Below are 21,026 nucleotides of genomic sequence, written 5' to 3'. Positions count from 1 at the left end.
TCTTTAAAGAGATGGATGAGACGTATACGTTCTTCACTTCCTTTTTTTTTTCTGTTAGAAAAAGGTGAAACTTATTGCCAAGTTTTGTTGATTCTGTTTTGGGCATTATGAGGTAGACAGTAGTACACCCAATTTAAAACCAGTGGTATTCACCAAACTAAAGTTTGAAGTTGATGGTTTTTGGGTTCCTTTAAAACGAATATTTTTGAAAATGATAGCTATGGCTATGGAAACTATAAAATAGCATCAACTACTTTTGGAAGTAGAAGGTAAGAAAATTATAGTATAAGTTTTTTTTTTTTTTTTTTTTTTTTTTTTTTTTTTTTTTTTTTAAATTATTATTTTTAATGTGGAAAACATTGGATTTGAATATTTGAAGTAACAATTAAATGTCACCGACAAAGAAGTAACAATTATAAGAGGCGATCTCAAACATCAAACAAGAATTTCCAAATGGTGAAACAATTGGTGCCCATGTTATAAGGCGAAATTCGAAATAAAAATGAAGATGAAAAACAGAATGATCCTCCATGTTATCTTTCAAACTACGTATTATTCCTTCCCTCTCACCTATCATAAGTACTTCTCTTCATCTTGGCCTTACACGAGGCTATTCTTGTATTTTCTCCAAACGTACACCTTCCATTTGTTGGACTCCTTGGGCATAGTGGCCATGGGGTAGGAAGATAGGTAGAAGAATATTTAATTTGTCAATTTTTATATGTATTGCCAACAAAAATTGTAAATATCATATTTTCTCTTTGTCCCGAAAACAATCTAATATTTCCTTCGGATTTTAATGTTGAAAACCACTAGGAACGCCATAAACAATATCATAAAGAAAAAGAAACAAATTATAAGGCTAAATGAAAAAGTTGGTTAAAATGTTTTTTTTGTCAAATATAAGTTTTTTTTTTTAAAAAAAAGTTTTTCCGGGAAAAAATGTTAATTACCTAACGTTCTTTCCATATACCAAACATTACATTTAAATCATACCGGAAGTTAAATTACTTTATCAATAATATAGCTATGCTTTAGTAATCATGTCCATTCTATCATTTTGTTCAATCTTAATTAATTTAGGAAAATTTGTAATTTTATACAAAACAATGAGAAGATGACAATATTTATGTTTCCCAAAACGTGTACATTGCATCCATCATATTGGAGAAACGACACAAGACATGGTTTAATGGCAAAATAAGTATTATTCAATAGTAATATTCGCTTACTAATATATCATTAAGTTTAGGGTACATTAACGAAGAATATCTTCATATGGGTATGACATTTGTAAGTTGTAAGGAAGGCCATGCATAAAAATAAAATGAATCAATACCTTATCATTGAAAATATATTCAACTGTTTATAAAAGGGAGGTGATTCTTTCACACATTAAATATAAGTTTCACTGACTTGTATAATAGTTGCAAGGGTGTTGTCAGTTATGAATCAATTTCATAATTGGAAAAATCACCTCTGGAAATGAAAACTGTGGTTAGAAGTTTGTGGTTGAAACCTTATAAAAATATGTGTCTACAATATACTTTTATGGTAAAAAAGCACACACACGCACACGAATCTCACTATGCTACACACACTCACTCTTTAAGTATGATGAATACTGAGCTTAGAAGGCAAATCCACCTTGAGGAAAGCTTCTGTGATCAATTTTGCCAACTCTTTGAGGTGGCCAAAGAATGTGTGTAACCCTTCCACGAATTAACCCCAGTGGAATCTGTAAACAAAAATCAATATTTAGTAACATTTTACAGTAGTTTTCATGTTTAGGGCATAAGAAGACTTCTTCGTGTCAATTTCGTGTGGATTTGTAAACACGAACTCGACATCGTGTTTTTTATACTTGACACGAACACGACACGAAAACGAATTCGAATTTTGATTTCGTCCCAATTTCGTGTATTTTTGTCGTGTCGTGTCATAAATTGAAACCCCTATAAGAAGTACATACGGGGCCAAATGATCTGGAGTCCAGGCTGTTGGTGGGATTGTCTCCTTCAACCCAACAATGGCCTTCAGGAACCTTGACAGCATCATATGAGTATGGAAGACTGATCCAGTCACCTGGCATGCCGGTTATACGTTTTATCATGTGTTTCTCCTTGTAACTACTTGGTGAGCTGCAAAAACATCTCATCACTCCATCAGAATCAACATCACCAAACAAAATAATCACATTCATATTAATCAACTACCAAAATTTCTTTGTGTGGATCATATTCGTAGCACATGGAAAACTTTATATATAAGACAGTAATGGAAGTAAAAAATAAGTTGTTACTATACCAGAAAACTACAACATCACCATGTGAGAACTTGTAATCCGTGAGGCAACGTTTCTCCACCAAGACATGATCATCTGCAGACGAAAACCATTAATAAACTGAGTTAATCAAACTAGCACAACCAAACTGTGTAGTGAGTAGTGTGTAGGTTTTCTCTAGATTAATTAGAAACCTACCAGTAAACAATCCCAAATAAGTGGTCTTGTCAGGATTGAATGTGGGTGACATAGAGAATCCCCTTACAGGGACAATACTAGCAACACGGTCTGATATGGTGAGACCTATTAACCCAAATGTCAACGACGATTTACACACATTCCACACAAAACTTGCAGTTACCATTTTTCTAATTAAAACACAAATCGAGAATCAAGATCACCATCAAGCAAAATCCATCTGCATTCTGCAACCACAAAAAACAATCAATATAGACATTACTTAACAAACAATACAGCTGTTGTTTATCCTTCTTCATATACAAACACTATCAGTTCAAACAATCGACCAATATAAAGAAAAAAGAGCTTCGAAGGAGTACCTTTGACATACAAAAACTGACATATATAATATTTCAATGTACTGTTTATACACGATGTTCTAGTGGAAATCAAACTTGTTTATTAATATAGACATAAAGCAAAACACACAATGTGATTGATCTGAGATGAGCTTTTTGTCATCATAATCAAATCAAGAAATACACATGGCGTTCAACAAAATTAGAACTTGCGAATAACCCCTGAGCGCATGTGTCTGTGTGATAATTGATTAGTTGACAGGAAATTTGTGATGAATACACAGAGAAAGTTGAGCGAATACGTACTTGGTGAGCGGAGGAGCAACCGGCCGGGAGCGGTGGGAGGGAGTTGCGGCCTTGCTGTGTCTGTGCCGGACGAATTTGGCTTTTTGTGTTTGCTTTTTTCCCAATTTGATTTATGCAAAAGTTACAGTTAACCCACGCCAACTTTACTCAGAGTTGTTATCTGACCCCCAACCCCTTACCCCAGGCCCTGTTAATTACAATCATGCCCCCATCTTCTGCTTCCGTGAAATGCCATGGAAATGGAGATGGAAAAGGGTGTGAAGAGATGGTTGGTCAACATATCACAGTGGAACCCCACACCCAATGAATTCTCCATCGCCATGTCTGTTTTACCTCAAGAACAACACTCCTCTATCACCAGGTAAGACCGATATTACTGTTATAATTGAATTCGACTTCGCAAATTGAAACCTTTGGTAGTTGAATCTTTGTTGGTGGGGTGAAATTAATTAGGTTTATGAAAACTGAAGACCAAAAGAGGGCACTTGTGAGCCGGCTGTTGCAGTATGCACTTGTACATGAGGTTCTAGAGATTCCATTTGAAGAGATTATCATCCATCGAACTCCTGAAGGCAAGCCTTATCTGGTATTTGTTTGAATTGGACTGAAACTTCACATTCTTCTTATGCTTTTGTGCCTCTGACTCTGATCACTATGTCATGTATGATCATGTCCTTGCTTCTCTCTTCTAGGAAAGCCATAAGAACAGTATAAAATTTCCAAATTTCAACTTTAATGTATCTCATCATGGTGACTATGTGGCGATAGCCTCTGAACCCATTTGCCTTGTGGGTTTAGACATTGTATGTTGCGTCAATCCTGGAAAAGAAACGGTTTCAGAGTTCATTCGCAATTTCTCATCATACTTTTCAAGTTCAGAGTGGGAAAAGATTGTCAATGCTGGTTCTGATGATCATGTCCTGGACGTTTTTTTCAGGTGAAACTACAATTTGCTTGCTTGTTTTCTTGATTAAAAGTCATTCTTTTTTTGTATCTTCCCTTAGTCAAACTAAGGGAAATTTAAGATTTTCAAGGTTCATATTAATGTACTTGATGGTTGTAAATGGTATGATTAATGTGTGGTTAGAAAATGGAACAGGAATTGGTGTTTGAAGGAAGCATTCGTGAAGGCCTTAGGAACAGGAGTTGGGTATAAATTAGATTATGTGGAGTTTCAACACAAAGATTGGGCTGATATATATGTCAAAGTAGATGGAGATACATTGAAGGACTGGAATTTCTGGCTTTTTGAACTTCAAGGGAGACATCGGGTTAGTGCCCTTCAACTCATCTTCCTTAACTTGTTTAAGGTGTTTGGTTCTTTTTGACTTAATGGGCTTATTGGGGACAGAACTCACTTAATCTGTTAAGCTATGTATGGGTGGTGTTTCTTTTTGAAGGGTATTTTAAATAATTGTAATTTAGTTATACATTGAACTATATATAAATGGAAAATATTGTCTTATTGACTCTTTTTGTCGATTTATGTAGGTGGCTGTTGCTAGGGGTAACCCAAGAATGGCCTCTGAAAGTTACAAGAAAACTCTTAAACAGACTCATTTTGACAATGATCTTTACAAACTAGGTTTCCATTTACCAAATCCAAGGTTTCTTACAAGAACAGTTGAAGAACTTTGTGCCCTTTTCCATTTATGTTCATACAAAACTTCATTTTGAGAATTGGTTAATTGTATTGATATTTCACATATTCTAGTCGAAGACTATAAAATGCATTGTAATTTAATTGATTCCATTTTATGTAGCACGTCAAGAAAATCAAGACAGTATTGTGCATTATATTAGTTGTATCAATCTGTAATTTTTCATCACTTGCTTTTTCGCTTCTGAACTTGCATATAGTTTGCCATAATGTCCTTATGTAAGGCATGACCTTTTGTATCATATGCTTCAATTATAATTTTGCATTAGACCTTGATTGTAACTCTGTAAGAGACAAAACTGAGGATGAATTTTTTAAGAGAATTGCAAACTAGTCCCTGCACCTTATAATCAATTCTTTTAACCCCAAAATTAATTCTAATTAATTTCTGGCTAACAATTAATTAAACAAAATGATTTCTTATTAATATATTAATCTTTTAACATATTAATAAATTCATTTATATTAATTTATTAATTTTATAATAAATTAATATCTCTCCTTTCATAATTTTCTTGTCTGGTTGCTAGATTTGAGGGCAACCAAAAAGGACTGTGCTGCTATCAATTCAAGTACATACCAATTATAGTTATGGGCTTAGACACCTAATCCAACAGTCTCCCACTTGGATAAGTCTGTAACTATAATTGCTAGTATGCCTTCTAAATTTGACCAGCAAATTGTAGCTTCCAAAAAGCTGTTGCCGAACTCTGACCCAGTCAGTTACGTGTCCTAAGATAAGTGATCATATAATCCTTCGTTATGCTAGATATCCCTAGACAAAAGACATGGAATGCAATTAACCTCTTTGTCCAGAATCTATGTTTCCCGATTCCTGATTTGTGATGATGTAGGACTTCTAATTGAACACATCAATTTTGTCCTGGCTGGGCCCAGCACACAAGTCAACACCAAATCATCGAGGGGCCCACAGATATCGCTTTTCCCGTTAGGGCAAAAGGAACGAATAAACATTGACTCATATGCTTGTATCTTTTACTCATCAAACCATACATGATAATACGTTTTATAACACCAAGTTACTGATGCGTTTTCGTATCACCAATGCATAGCCGACTTGCAAATCACAACTCATATATCTCTGTTTCAAGATTATAAGATATTATCGTCTCAGTATTACTCGTGATGAATTCCATGAAGTAATACTCTGAGCGAGGGTTTATCCAATACTCAAATCTCAATTTCTGAGTACTCATGAACGTTGCAGCAAATACATTGCCATGTCTATCCTTAGACAATCTACAATCCAGTTCATGACAGTCTTGATTCACTACTTACTTCCAAAAGTACGAGCGACTGTGGAGTTTGAATAATCTTATTATTCGGGAAGTAAAACATGCAAAAATAAAACACAATAATAAACAATTGACAAAAGGTAGAACCCAAACTTATAAATAATACTTTATTATTTAATCACCAAAAGTCAGTTACATTTACTTTGTTACAAGTTTCAGAAAACTAATCTAACTACTAAAGCTAATATCATCTCTCAGTCCTATGCTCCGAGCATGCTGAATATGCTTAGCCCTACTCAGACCCTTTGTGAGGGGATCTGTTGGGTTATCTTCAGATGACACCCTCTTCACTATAAGATGGCCTTCTTCTACTCTATGTCTGATGAAATGGTACTTTCTGTCGATATGTCTGGTTTTACCATGATCTCTCGGTTCCTTTGTCAAGGCAACCGCTCCTTCATTATCGCAGAACAGTTCCATAGGCTCCTGGATGGTTGGAACAACTCCGAGATCCCCGATGAAGTTCCTCAACCAAGCTGCTTCTTTCGACGCTTCACTTGCTTCTATGTACTCTGATTCACAAGTAGAATCAGCCACCGTATCTTGCTTGGAACTCTTCCAAGTAACTGCTCCTCCATTTAATAAGAATACCCAGCCTGACTGAGAACGGAAGTTATCTCTATCCGTCTGAAAGCTGGCATCATTGTAACCATCTACTCTCAAAGTATCATTGCCACCAAGTACAAGGACCCAGTCCTTTGTTCTTCGCAAATACTTGAGTATATTCTTCACAGCTATCCAATGAGCTCTACCTGGGTTTCCCTGATAGCGACTGACCATGCTCAAAGCAAATGCCATATCAGGGCGAGTACATGTCATAGCGTACATGATCGATCCGACAGCGGAAGCATAAGGTATACGACTCATGTCATCTATTTCCTCATCTGTACTCGGGCATTGAGTCTTACTCAATTTGGTATTGCTCTGGATAGGTAGCTCTCCCTTCTTGGAATTTTCCATACTAAACCTCTTTAGTACCTTATCCAAGTATGTGCTCTGACTAAGTCCAATTAGTCTCTTCTTTCTATCTCTCAATATTCTAATCCCAAGAATATAGGCGGCTTCTCCTAGGTCTTTCATGGCAAAACACTTTCCAAGTCAAGACTTAACTTCATTCAAGGTTGGAACGTCGTTACCAATGAGTAATATGTCATCGACATATAACACCAGAAAAGTTACTATACTCCCACTAGCCTTGATATACACACAAAACTCATCTTCACTTCTAGAGAAACCAAACTCTTTGACTTTCTCATGGTAGCAAAGATTCCAGCTGCGAGATGCTTGTTTCAATCCATAAATGGATTTCTCAAGCTTGCATACCCTATTAGGAAACTTTGCATCAACAAAACCCTCTGGCTGACTCATGTAAACATCCTCAGCCAACTTCCCGTTAAGGAAGGCAGTCTTGACATCCATCTGCCAGATTTCATAGTCATGAAAGGCAGTTATGGTGAGCAATATCCTAATAGATTTAATCTTAGCCACCGGCGAAAAAGTCTCATCATAGTCAACCCCTGGGGTTTGAGTGAAACCTTTTGCAACCAGTCGAGCCTTGAACGTATGCACATTCCCATCCATGTCTGTCTTCTTCTTGAAGATCCATTTGCACCCAACTGTCTTCCGACCTGGTGCACTATCAACCAAATTCCAAACTTGGTTGTCATACATGGACTTAATCTCGCTGTCCATTGCTTCTTTCCACTTGGACGCCTCTAGGCCTGCCATTGCGTCCTTATAAGTGACTGGTTCATCTAAGTTTACCATTGTTCTGTCACTTATGAACGTGTCACCATCTGAAGTAATATGAAAACCATACAACTCAGGTGGCACACTCACCCTAGTGGAGCTTCGAAGCGGTAATGATTTATCAACCGGTTCAACAGGAACTGTTTCCTCTGGTTGAGTGCTAGTGTCATCTAAGGTTCCTTCATTGGTTGAATCTTGAATCTCTTCAAGGTCAATGGTACTCCCACTATCCTCTTTGAATATGAGCTCTCTTTCCAGAAAGACTCCTCTTCGAGCTACAAACACCACGTTTTCACTAGGTCTGTAGAACAAATATCCAAAAGACTGCTTTGGGTAACCAATGAAAACACATTTCTCACTTCTAGCTGCTAGCTTGTCGTGAGTCTCTCGTCTTACGAAAGCTTCACAACCCCATACTTTAATATGTGCTAACGAGGGAACTTACCCTGTCCACAATTCGTGAGGTGTTTTGGCAACCTTCTTTGTAGGGACAAGATTGAGGATGTGGGCGGCTGTCTCTAAGGCATACCCCCAGAAGTGAATAGGAAGCAAGGCACGACTCATCATAGAACGAACCATGTCTAACAAGGTTCGATTACACCTCTCAGCTACACCATTTAACTGTGGTGTCCTAGGAGGAGTCAATTGTGAGAATATCCCACATTCTTTCAGATAGTCGTTGAACTCGGTACTAAGATACTCCCCGCCTCTATCAGATCTAAGTATCTTGATCTTTCTGCCCAATTGATTTTCGACTTCATGCTTAAACTCTTTGAACTTTTCAAAGGTTTCTGACTTATGTTTGATCAAGTAGATGTAACCATATCTGCTATAATCGTCAGTGAAAGTCACATAGAATCGATTAGCATCCCTTGTGGTTGATCTGAAGGGCCCACACACATCTGTGTGTATGAGATCCAATAGACCTTCACCTCTTTCACAAGACCCTGTGAATGGTGATTTTGTCATCTTTCCCAAAAGACAAGATTCACACATATCATCTGATTTTAGGTCAAATGATTCCAACACTCCATCCTTTTGGAGTTGGGCTATGCGTTTCTTGTTAATGTGTCCAAGACGACAATGCCACAAGCATGCCTTGTCTACACTATTAGACAAGTCAATATTAAGTACACTATTTCCTAAGCTATCAACACAAGTCACTGTTTCATACACACCATCACAAGGTAAAGCTTCAAACACAAAAACACCATTCTTATAAACAGAAATTGAACCATTCAAATCATTAAAAGAATATTTAAAACCTTGTCTGAACAATGCATGAAATGAAATAATGTTTCTCGTCGTCTCAGACGAATAGCAACAATTTATTAAGTCTAATCTAACATCATTACTAAGCAATAGTTGATAAACTCCGATCTTGGTCACTGGTGAAGACTTTCTGTTCCCCATGATCAAGTTTATCCTCCCATGCTCTATCTCCTCACTTTCCTTTAGCCCCTGCAAATCAGAACAGATATGAAAACCACATCCTGTATCAAGGACCCATGAACGAGAAGATAATGAGTTATTAGCAGAAATAGTGTAAATACCTGCCGACGATGGCTTCACTTTGCCATCCTTGATATCTTGCAGATATTGTGGGCAAGATCTCTTCCAATGCCCCTTTTGATTGCAGTAAAAGCAAATGGCCTCTTTTGGATCAGAAACATGGGGAGTGGAACCATTGGGCTTAACCTTTGGGCCATTACTAGATGACACAGCTTGAGCCTTGCTCTTCCAGTTTTGCTTGGGAGGACCTTTCCTCTTCTTCCCCTTTCCCTGTCCAATGGCCAAGACAGGGGCACTTGCAGGTGTGGAGAGTATACTTTTACCCTTCATCCCTGCCTCAACTGTCTGCAACAAGTTGTGCAATTGGGCCAAAGTCTGCTCAGTGTTGTTCAAATGGTAAGTTAAGATAAACTGACCATAACAATCAGGCAACGAGTTCAAGACCATGTCAACGGCCAATTCCTCATCGAAGTGAATGTTGAGCTTGACCAAACGCTCTATGTAGCGTTGCATTCTTTGCACATGAGATACAACCGATTCCCCCTCTTTCATCTTGCAAGCCATGAGTGACTTGACTACCTTAAACTTTTCTTGACGAGCTCGCTTATGGTACTTTTCCATAAGGTCCTTGTTCATCTCAAAAGGCCAGTAGTCCTCATAGTACCTCTGCAATTCTGGGGACATGGTTGCAACCATGATGCATGCCACTTTGGTAGCATCATCATAGTGTTTCTTATAGGCAGCATACTCTTCGGGAGTGGCTTTTGACTCATCAAGTTCTTTGAGCTCCTTTTCAAGAACATACTCTTTGTCCTCGAATCTAAGCGCCATCTTGATGTTACGCATCCAATCGTTATAGTTGGAGCCATCCATAACGACTTTGGAGCAGATGTTTAGTAGAGAGAAGTTGTGGCTGGAGGATGATGAAGCAGAAGTTTTTCCAGGAGTAGACATCTGAAAAGAAAGATAGTTTTAGTTAGATTCCAAGACACCTCAATATAATAACCCAAAGATATCATATCAAGGTTAGGACCCAACTATGACGATTTACAACTTAGAAATGGGATGCCGAGATCCAAGTTCAAATCTCATAAAGGTAGGTGAATGACGATTCACCAATTCCACCATTAGACAAAATAAACAAAGTGAAATTCCTAATTCTTTTGAGATACATTAAAACTATTTAATGGCATGTTTTAGTCTCGGATTATGCTCTACTATTTGTGACTGGGATACCGAGGATCACAAACTAGATGTGAATAACCATGCAAATGTGCTTGGTAACCTTATTGTCTTTATCATTAACTATTGATGTGCCGGTAAACCACACACGCTCCATCAAAATGATAATTATAAGATACCCATTACTACTCTTTATTAGTGTCTTTTAGTGTGCCGGTTAACCACACACGCTCCACTAACGACCAATAAAGCATAATGTGCAATTTCATGGATTAACATACTTTTCACATTTTTCCTAAAGTAACTAGAGTTGGGATTTTGAAAAATAGTGTTCTAGTACTTTCTTTAATAGCATTATACTTTTAATGGAAAGTAGTTGTCCTATCAAATCCATTCTGCTAACGACCCTCCACTAATCAAGGAAGCGGTGGGTGAGAGTGGACACCCATTCAACTACCATTTTATAGGCAGTTTCCTTATAGACTAGCTTCATGAATGAGGCATACTAGCGATTTGACTGACCATATTCTTATACATATATAATATTTAACTTTTAATTATAATATATATATATATATATATATATATATATATATATATATAAGGTGTGTTTTAATAACATTTTAAAACTTCAAGGGTTTATATAAATTTTTTGAAATTTAAACTATTAAATTTTAAATTTAAATAAACAAATTAATTAGATTTAATATTTATCTATTAATTAACTTTTAATTAATTTATTAAATCTTGTAAGGATTATCTAATTAAATTAAACAATTAATTTAATCCTAATCCATATCCCTTCTAGATTTCGAAAATATGGGGATAGGATAATTTCCTTATTTTTCTCAATTATCCAATAAGGCTACTATTATCCAAAACAAAGAAACCCTAATCTTTATAGCATATTTCGAAATTTTCAAGGGAGGAGGCTAGGGTTTTCAAAACCCTAACCCTAATTTCGATTAGGGTTCTTTGGAGGCTAGGGTTTTCAAAAACCCTTTGATCCACAACCCTAAAAATCGAAAAAAATGGCCTTTAGGGTTTAATAGCTATAAACCCTAATTTGCAATTCAACAATTATAACAATTCAAATTAAAACAAACAATGGCTCTGATACCACTGATGGGTTTTAGGTAAAACAAATAAACTAGAAAACAATTCCTAAGTTCACATGCAACCTACTTTGGATCTATGTTTTATCTATTGAACATACAACTTTGAATTGCAAAACAAGAACCCTAGAGGAGAGAGGCTATAATCAAAATTTACAAACTAGGGTTTAGTAATTACATACCTTTCAATTGTTATAGTAAACAATTGATAATTCCCTTGATCTTGATCTTGATCTTCTTGGAAGCTTAGCACCACAAGTGTAATGCCTCTAATGGAATCACACCCAAACTAGCAAGAAGGAAAGTAGAGGAGAGAGGGAAGAGGGAGTATGCAAAATTTCGGCCCTTAGGGTTTCTTCAAAAGAAAAGAGTAACCAAAACATGAACCAGGAGGCTCTTTATATAGCTGAGGGATCTAGGGTTTAGGGGAAACCCTAGTTATCCTTTGCTTAGGGCCTAAGCAAACCCAAGGGCCTTATCCAAGCCCCTATGGACGAAATTATTAGGGTTTCCCCTAAAGATTTCGTCCACCCTTATCCAAGGGGGTTCTAGAGCCTTCCACTCAACTATTAGATAATTGCAAACTAGTCCCTGCACCTTATAATCAATTCTTTTAACCCCAAAATTAATTCTAATTAATTTCTGGCTAACAATTAATTAAACAAAATGATTTCTTATTAATATATTAATCTTTTAACATATTAATAAATTCATTTATATTAATTTATTAATCTTATAATAAATTAATATCTCTCCTTTCATAATTTCCTTGTCTGGTTGCTAGATTTGAGGGCAACCCAAAAGGACTGTGCTGCTATCAATTCAAGTACATACCAATTATAGTTATGGGCTTAGACACCTAATCCAACACCACCGCTACTGGAAGGTAACTCACCTCACATTGCTGAAGTCCCATAGACACAATCCCACACTGCTGAAGTCCCGCAGACTCGACCCCAGCTGCTGGGTGACAGATTCCCGAACTGTCAACACCAAAATAACACTCAATTAATAATTGGGTCCCAACACATAATCATAGATACTCACTTGGATAATTACTACATTACCCCAAGGGTGGCTTTATGCAAGCCCAAGTCCCAAATCCTTAGGCCCAAAGTCCACTAGGAAATCAAAGCCCAACATATGGCCCAATTTTCCAAATTGGGCCTAGGCCTATACATGGTCTCATTCTAAGGCCCAACATCATATACTCATTAAGGCCCAAACCTTGGCCCATCCATGGCCCAATTTTCCAAATTGGGCCCAAGCCCCTTACATGGGCCTTACCCTAGGCCCATTAAATTACTCTAGACCATTTGCTTGATCTTGGATAGTCCATTTAATAACCCAAATCATCAAGGCCCAAAAGAAAGGCCCAACAATAAACCCAAGTGAAATTAGGGTTTCACATAAAATGATTATTAGGTTTAAGTTTCCTACTTAACCCATTAAGGACTTAATCCATTAAGTCCATTATCGCTTAGATTAATCTTTGCCAAAATTTATTATTTAACATCTCAAGTTATTAAATAATTCTTGTGTGTGACCCGAATAATTCTTAAAGTCAGGGTTTTATTGGCATTAGGGTTTTCCAATCCAAATATTAGCCCATTTATCAATTTGTTGGCCTTTTATGTCAATTAGGGCTTTATTGGGCTTATCAAGCCCGCTAAAATATTATTAAGCCCATTAGGGTTTTATTGGGTCCGTTAGAGTCCATTAAGCTTCATTGGGCCCATTAGAGCTCCTTTGAGCCCATTAGGGTTTCTAGCACCCAAAACGAATCAATCTCACAAGGAAAGCACACCGCCACCCGACACGGCGGCCGGTGGCGGCAGCCACCACCCTATGGTGGTGGTTAGGGTTCCTTTTTCATTATTCCAATTTATGATTACATTTTACAAACTCTAAACCCAAAATAAAAACACTAAACAAACTAATCACACAAACACAACCACCTTATGGTGGCAGCCACCACCTCACGGTGGTGGTGGTGATTCCTTTTTGAAAAAAATCCGACCAAGCAACACCCAAACATCACTTCACTGTAATACACACGCATACACACTCGTCTTCTACTAGCAAAACGAACCCAACCACCCACCTAAAGTAAGCGGCGGCGGCAGTGGCGCAACAACCGGCAATAACAGCGTTGGGATAGGCATCAGCGGCGATGGGAGCGGCTTCATCATCTCGGAACGGCGCGTTAGCAGCAATACATGGAGAAGGGAGGTAGCAGTCCAACCCCGAACCACCATAGCTCCATAAAGTCGTCGGCCTTCTAGTTTCCCCACGACGGATGCACAACAGGTGGCGGCGTTTGACAACCCTAGCAACATCGGCGGCGTTGGCTGAAGGCGAAGCAGGAGAAGAAATAGGAGGAGCATCTGTCACACCCCCAAATCAGAATGGCGGAAACATTCGGGGGTGGATGACTTCACGTAGTATCACAACTATTGAATATTGTAAAGAAAGTAACACAACCATCACATATATAATGAAAACGTATGTTGTTGCGTTATACATATTAGCAAAAGAATATTACAATAAGATGATAAATGTTCAATAATAAAACATCCTTAGTGTTCCCTTCTCCAAAAGCCGGTGGTTACCTGTATTACTGATTCCCTGAGAAATACAAGTGGTTTCGAAAAAGTGTCAACAATTAAGTTGGTGAGTTCATAAGTGTTTTGCATTGAAAAGTATGTCCTTTTTTATAGTAAATCGATGAACGAGGTTTTTAGAAAATCCAATATTTTCTATAAATGATTTGAAAAGTTTCCCGTGTTGGAGCGCGTTAGTGTTTTCCATACTTGAATAATAGTGATAAAATTTGTGTTAACAATAAAATGGAAAACTGAAATGCATATATGAATCTCGTAAATCAAACTTGTTTTTATACTTTTATGTGAGTTTTATAACCATACTATTGACACTGACGGCCTGTAACAACATTCTTCAGGTGTTGTAGTGTTATGACATTTGTCACCCCAGACCTGTCGGTCTAACTATAACTAATAGTTTAGGTGCGGGGTTGTCAACCCCGTATAGATCTATACACAAGTATCACGTTCTCTCTCCTAGAGATTATGGTATATAATACAGGACTTGAAATGCATACATACGAGTATGTTGAAGTTTAAATGTCTCACATTACTTGGTATAAACAGATTTACGATAATAAAGACTTTACTTCTTTTGAAAGCATTTCATTTGTCGAGATGTATATGTAAAATGTATGAATAACCTGAATACTACACTCATTATAGTTTCTCAAAAGTATGTTTCCATTTAGTAAGAACAACTTGGTGATATAATAGCCCTTTAGACATAACGTTATTTTTGCATCAAAACCCTATAAGAACGATATTATAATTATGTTTATGAAATGATACTTTGGCTTGTAATGTACTTGTATTCCTCCCCTAAAGCGTGAAAAGAATTGAAAAGTAGGGGTATGAACTCACTCGTTAAGTTTGAAGAGAGAGGCTAGAGTTAAGCAGAGCTTCGACCGCGGAAAGTTGCGTCTTCGGGCTCTCGGGAATCTATGCAGCGTAGATCTTTCGTCGGGGGCTCGAGTGCGGAAACCGAGGTCGTCGGGAGTGGTCTCTGGGGCTTAGAAGTATGGGAGAATGACTGATGAATTGTGAAGGTGTGCAAAAACTCGAAGCTTATGCCATCTATTTATAGTGCTGGAAGAGTGAGTACGCGGGGCGTAATTTTGGAGTACGCGGCGCGTACCTCGTTACGCTGGGCGTAATATGGCGTCATGGCTTACGACTCCTGGCTAGCTAAGCGTAGAGGGGGCGGGCCGATGGGACTCGACTCTGGGTCTAGTACGCGGGGCGTACTCCCAGAGAACGCGGGGCGTAATCCGACCTGTCCTCTTCTAAATTCCATAACTTTCGCGTACGAGCTCCATTTTTCGTGTTCTTTATATCCACGCGTAGGTGAGATTATGATCTACAACTTTCATTTAGACTCCGTCGGCTAGTTTTGACTTTATTTTTAATGATATATTTTTAATAGGCCGGGCCTCCTAAAGTTCGTTAAAAATTCATAGGTTCTTTATTCGACGTCGGTTTTCGTTTGTCTTTTTATCGTTTTATTACCACTGAGGAGATCTTCAACTTCCATTTAGGTGGCGATAGCTAAATAACACTCGATCTTCAATCCGAGTTTTTAGCCCTCTACTACTGTTACGAAACTTTGAAAATTCGTAACTTCTTCATACGAGGTCCAATTTGGGCGATCTTTTTATGCACGCTCACCTTTCAACGAGATCTACGACTTTTGTTTAGATACTTAAGGCAAGAATGTATTTTATTGAGATTTTACTTTTTACGTCAAATAATGTTTTAACGTCGTGTCGTAAATATACGAGTGGTTATACTTTCTTCAATATAACCCGGTTTTGAGCGTTCTTTATGTTTTTGGAAACCTTGGCATGATATCAAATATTTGAGGCATCCCAACTTAGATACTTGAACACTTTATTTTCGAGGTTAATTCCGTTGTATTTGGCTTTCGAGTGTTACAATGCTTTTGGAAAATATAGAGTTGTCACAGCATCCGAGAACGCCATCACGTCACCCGGAAGTCGCTCTCGGTGGTTTCTTCTTTCGTGCATGGAGTCCGGCAGCAAGGTGTGACAGCATCTCGATGTCGAGGCAGCAAGTGGCGTCGTCAGAGCTTCATCTGATCGGAACACAAGAGAGAAACCGGTGGTGGCGGCTGATGAACTTGAGTGGCGGCTGCATATGATATTAGGTTTAGGGTTTTAGGAGGCCGGTGCATGACGATGGGTTAAATACCCGCACCCCATATAAACTTTCTACAGATTTGACACAACCAGCCCCTCCTTACCATATCTTTTCCAAACTAAGCCCAAATTTTACCTTTTCTACCCCAGCTTCGGAAATTCCCTTCAAATTTGATACCTGAATTACCAAACCGCCCCTAGGCCTCCAAAATCTCTTCAATGAAGTCCCAATAATTACCCTTTAATCCCCGCCTTCCATAATACTTACAAATTATGTAGCACCCGGTTCCTGGTACGTAAATGTTATTTGAGTATTTCCTTTCTTTTAGCCTTGGACTCGGCGAGTCATAGGTCCGACTCGCCGAGTGGATGCGGGACCCGGGACACGTTTAAGTTGGCGACTCGGCGAGTCACAGCTGTTGGATGAAACCCTAAGTTTCAGGGGTTTGCACCCTATTTAAAGGACTTATCCGCCTAGGCCAGCCCCCATTCTCTCCCAGAAGCTCCCAATCCTCGTTCTAAGCTTGTTCCTTGAGAGTTTGAGGCTATTGTGTGTGTTCTTGAAGGTTTTGAGGAAGAAGGGGAAGTAGATCAAGAGGAAGGAAAGGAATCCATGCATCTTTGCACTCTTTCAGCAGTTCCTTTGAGGTATAATCCGTTTTTCCCCTGTTTCTATGCTTATTACTTCATGTAAGTCATTCTTGAGCCAAACCCCAAGTTTGTATGTGTAAATTACTTCGTAATAGGCCGATTGGCCCTTAGATCTAGGCAAGATTGAGCTCCAGGAGCTCAGATCTGTTAGCTTTATGGCCCCATATTGCTTGTTCACCCTAGATCTACCCTTTTGAGGCATTTTGAGCCCTAAAATCCATATTGGTGAATATCCACACGTAAAGTTGGAAACTTTACGTGTGATTCGTGTCCTAGAAGTCCAGATCTGTGAATGGCATGGACTGGAATCGAGCAAATCTGTGTATTTAGTGGGTGCATGGCAACGACTCGGCGAGTCGTTCATATGACTCGGCGAGTCTGTTCGCGAGTCTCCGAGTTTGTCCCCTTTTCGTAGTGTCGAGTGAGCAGTGAGTCACGGGGTGTGACTCAGTGAGTCGGAAGCCTAACTCATCTATGGAGGTACTCGGCGAGTCAATGCCCTGACTCGGCGAGTTCAAGGCAATCTCCTTAGATCAAGAACAGACTCGGCGAGTTGTTCATACAACTCGGCGAGTCGCAGCATAAGTGTTCTTCGGATGAAGATGGACTCGACGAGTTGTTCATACAACTCGGCGAGTCTTAGCTTAAGTGTTCATCGGATGAAGATGAACTCGACGAGTTGTTCATACAACTCGGCGAGTCTTAGCTTAAGTGTTCATCGGATGAAGATGAACTCGACGAGTTGTTCATACAACTCGGCGAGTAGGATGAAGGACTTGAATATTGGTTAAGAAGGTGAACCCGTCGAGTCGTCGCCTAACTCGACAGGTAGGATCGAGATTCAGGGCAGTCGTTTGCGTAGGGACTCGGCGAGTCGGGTCAACTGAAAGTTGACTTTGACTTTGACTTAGGGCAAGGTCAGGGGTAAAATGGTCATTTTACCCAAAGGTCAGTGAGCAGTGTTTGATTGAGTTTATTGTGGGAATTGCAGCCGGAGGGTTTCCGGAGCAGCAGCAGCAGTAGTAGGTGATCAATTCCCACACAGACCAGCAGCTATTTCGAGGTGAGTTTCCTTTCCAGTATGAACGGGTCTAAGGCACCAAGGCCGACCCGTGTAGACGAGATGCTAGTACTAGAGTGTGGGCCGAGCCCGTATCTTTGGGTTTAGTCAAGTATGATATATGTGTTAATATGATAGAGTTGCTTATACTTGCTGTCTGCGTGATACTTGTATGTTATGGGTTAGCGGTTGAGGGTGGGCAGGGCCCGTATCTCTCCGAGGTTGGAGTGTGGGCTAGGCCCGTATCTCCCAGATAGCGAAGTATGGGCAGGGCCCGTATCTTCACAAGTGTGGGCGAGGCCCATATCTCCCGGCTAGCGAAGTGTGGGCAGGGCCCGTATCTTCCCGAGTGTGGGCAAGGCCCGTAACTCCTAGCTGAACAGTGGTTGTTATATGTTGCATGGTATGGGGTATTATGGGGGAACTCACTAAGCTTTGTGCTTACAGTTTCAGTTTTGGTTTCAGGTACCTCCTCAGCTAGGGGAAAGGAGCCGGCGCGGTAGCAGCATGTCACACACACACTCCCTTGTTTCCGCAGTTACGAGCTTCACTGGGATTGATACTCTGATATTTTGATTAGTTGTATGTTTTGGTTTTCAGACATGGTTCACTTTATGTTGTGGTTGATCAAACGATGTTTTTAGTTATTAATATTTTCTAAAGTAATGTTTTTAAAACAAAATTTTTGGTCGTGAAAATTGGGTCGTTACAAATTAAGTCTGGATTTAACACTTTTAACCCTCAATCTCTTAAAGTGTGACAATTAGCTCTACGAGACCATCATTCGATATATAGTTATTTATTTTTGGGCTTCTATTCATTCCTTAATTTATTTATTTAACTAATAAATAAACGGGTGTTACAGTTTTTTATCAATTTACCCGTTAACGACCCATACTCGCTAACCCTTTTATTAAAAGGGTCGGGTATGGATCATCACTGATTCAATCCATTTATAATCCGACCTATATAAATTTTAGAATTATACATTTATATTTTATACTGTCTAAATTTTACATTAAATTCCAATCGAATGTCGAAAGAGTAAACTGTTTTTACATAAGACTCGAGGACTCAACTTCTAGACTTTCAGTCTTCTCCCAAGAATCATGATGTCATTTCATTTATATTTCATCATGTAATAACCAACTTCATTTATAAATCAATAAATTCATTTATCAACCGGAAGAAAGTTTGTAATTGTTCTTCTCTATCAATGCAATCGAGGGTCAAAAATCAAGCGGAAGTAACTACAGTAATGATTTTAATTCTAATCGAAACTCTTCGAGTACATAATGTGTTTTCTAAATCAACATTGTTTTATTTAACAAATGTGATTTTATGATTTAAGTAAAATGTGTTTGATTATTCAAAAAACCTAAGGTTACGGGGCGGGTTTGGATATCTGTTGATTCGGTAGATAAAGGTATGAGTTTGATTATTCAACAATCACAAAAATGTATTTTTTCTAATGCAGACTTTCTGTGGTGGACGGTCCACAAAGATCAATATGCAGAAGTTCTAATGGTTCCGAAATTGACTTTCCAATGATAACGGGATGACCTTTCTTGGATTGCTTCCCACATTTACATCATTTTCGAACTTGAGGAGTGGCAGACCTTGGACCATTTCACCGAAAACAAGATCATTCATATATCAGAAGTCTAGATGAGCAAGCCTTCGATGTCATAACCAACTAACATCATAAACGACCTTTAAGAGAATACAGAGTTGAGGCTTGCCAATGATCATCTTGATGTCTAATGGATACACGTTTTTGTTGTGATTGGATTGATTAGACATTATTTTCGATCTTCTGCCATGACGTAGCTATGCTTTTTGCAGAACTCAACTCTTCGGTTTGCATCGGTGAATTGAGCCACACTAATCTGGTTGTATTTCAGGTCAACTACATATGCCACATTGGAGACTGAGAAGTTTTTGTTGGTGAGGATGCCATAACCTCGAATCTGTGATTGTTATTCTCTATCAATGCAATCGAGGGTCAAAAACCAATCAGAAGTAACTACAATAATGATTTTAATTCCAATCGAAACTCTTCGAGTACATAATGTGTTTTCTAAATCAACATTTGTTTTATTTAACAAATGTGATTTTATGATTTAAGTAAAATGTGTTTGATTATTCAAAAACCCTAGGGTTACAGGGCGGGTTTGAATATTTGTTGATTTGGTGGATAATGGTATGGGTTTGATTATTCAAAACCCTGCCGGTTACGAAGTTTATTTGGATCGGGTTTTGGAAATTGTTAAAAGGGTTTGGATTAAGGTCGATTCGCTCCAAACTCGCCCCATTGTGCAGGTCTAGTTGGATGATATGACTTTATTAAGAGTTAATTGTCGATATAAATATCTTTAATTTCAAATTTCTTTTGAACTAGGACTTCAAAAATACCTTTATTTTATCATATCATATGAATTAATGAAAAAATAAAAAATAATTAAATAAATAAACTAACTTTGATTTCAATTGCATGCAAAATCAAATCATGTAACTTAACTTTGATTCCAATTGCATGCAAAATCAAATCATGTAACTTTGTACACTCCATAACATTATTAATATACTAGTTTATAACCCATAGTTTATAAAATTAAATAAACTTTCATAGTAAAAACTGAAAATTATTAATCAATTATTTCAAATAAATTATTAATTAAGAGATATTTTTTTAGTTATATAAAATTATAATTGTTGATTTAAATAAATACATAAAAATATATCACCTTACAATATATATTTATTTTATTTTATTTTTTATTCTATTGTTATTAATTTAATGTGATTAGAGTGTGAAATTTGAAATGAAGATTCAATTATTAATTTAATTTAATTAGAATGAAAATTTTAAAATTTAAAATTTAAAATT

General features: G+C 37.9%; 2 protein-coding genes across 2 annotated transcripts; one reads left to right on the top strand and one right to left on the bottom strand.

The window, feature by feature from the left end:
• Positions 1–1,480: 1,480 nt before the first annotated feature.
• On the bottom strand, positions 1,481–3,268 carry LOC145088104 (uncharacterized). Its single transcript, XM_079026317.1, has 5 exons — positions 3,130–3,268; positions 2,483–2,709; positions 2,308–2,380; positions 1,973–2,141; positions 1,481–1,738 (listed from the first exon to the last, which is right to left on the bottom strand). The coding sequence occupies exons 2-5, from the start codon at positions 2,646–2,648 to the stop codon at positions 1,631–1,633; spliced, it is 516 nt and encodes a 171-aa protein (XP_078882443.1). The 5' UTR covers positions 2,649–2,709; positions 3,130–3,268; the 3' UTR covers positions 1,481–1,630.
• A 91-nt stretch (positions 3,269–3,359) lies between these two features.
• Positions 3,360–4,958, top strand: LOC145088103 (uncharacterized). The gene is made up of 5 exons (XM_079026316.1): positions 3,360–3,490; positions 3,583–3,715; positions 3,822–4,066; positions 4,229–4,400; positions 4,621–4,958. The coding sequence occupies exons 1-5, from the start codon at positions 3,363–3,365 to the stop codon at positions 4,804–4,806; spliced, it is 864 nt and encodes a 287-aa protein (XP_078882442.1). The 5' UTR covers positions 3,360–3,362; the 3' UTR covers positions 4,807–4,958.
• The last annotated feature ends 16,068 nt before the right edge of the window (positions 4,959–21,026 follow it).

Source organism: Lactuca serriola, chromosome 2 (genome assembly GCF_051521515.1).
Source record: "Lactuca serriola cultivar US96UC23 chromosome 2, Lser_US96UC23_V15, whole genome shotgun sequence".
Classification (NCBI taxonomy): Eukaryota; Viridiplantae; Streptophyta; class Magnoliopsida; order Asterales; family Asteraceae; genus Lactuca; species Lactuca serriola.
This window is presented reverse-complemented; position numbering and strand designations above follow the sequence as displayed.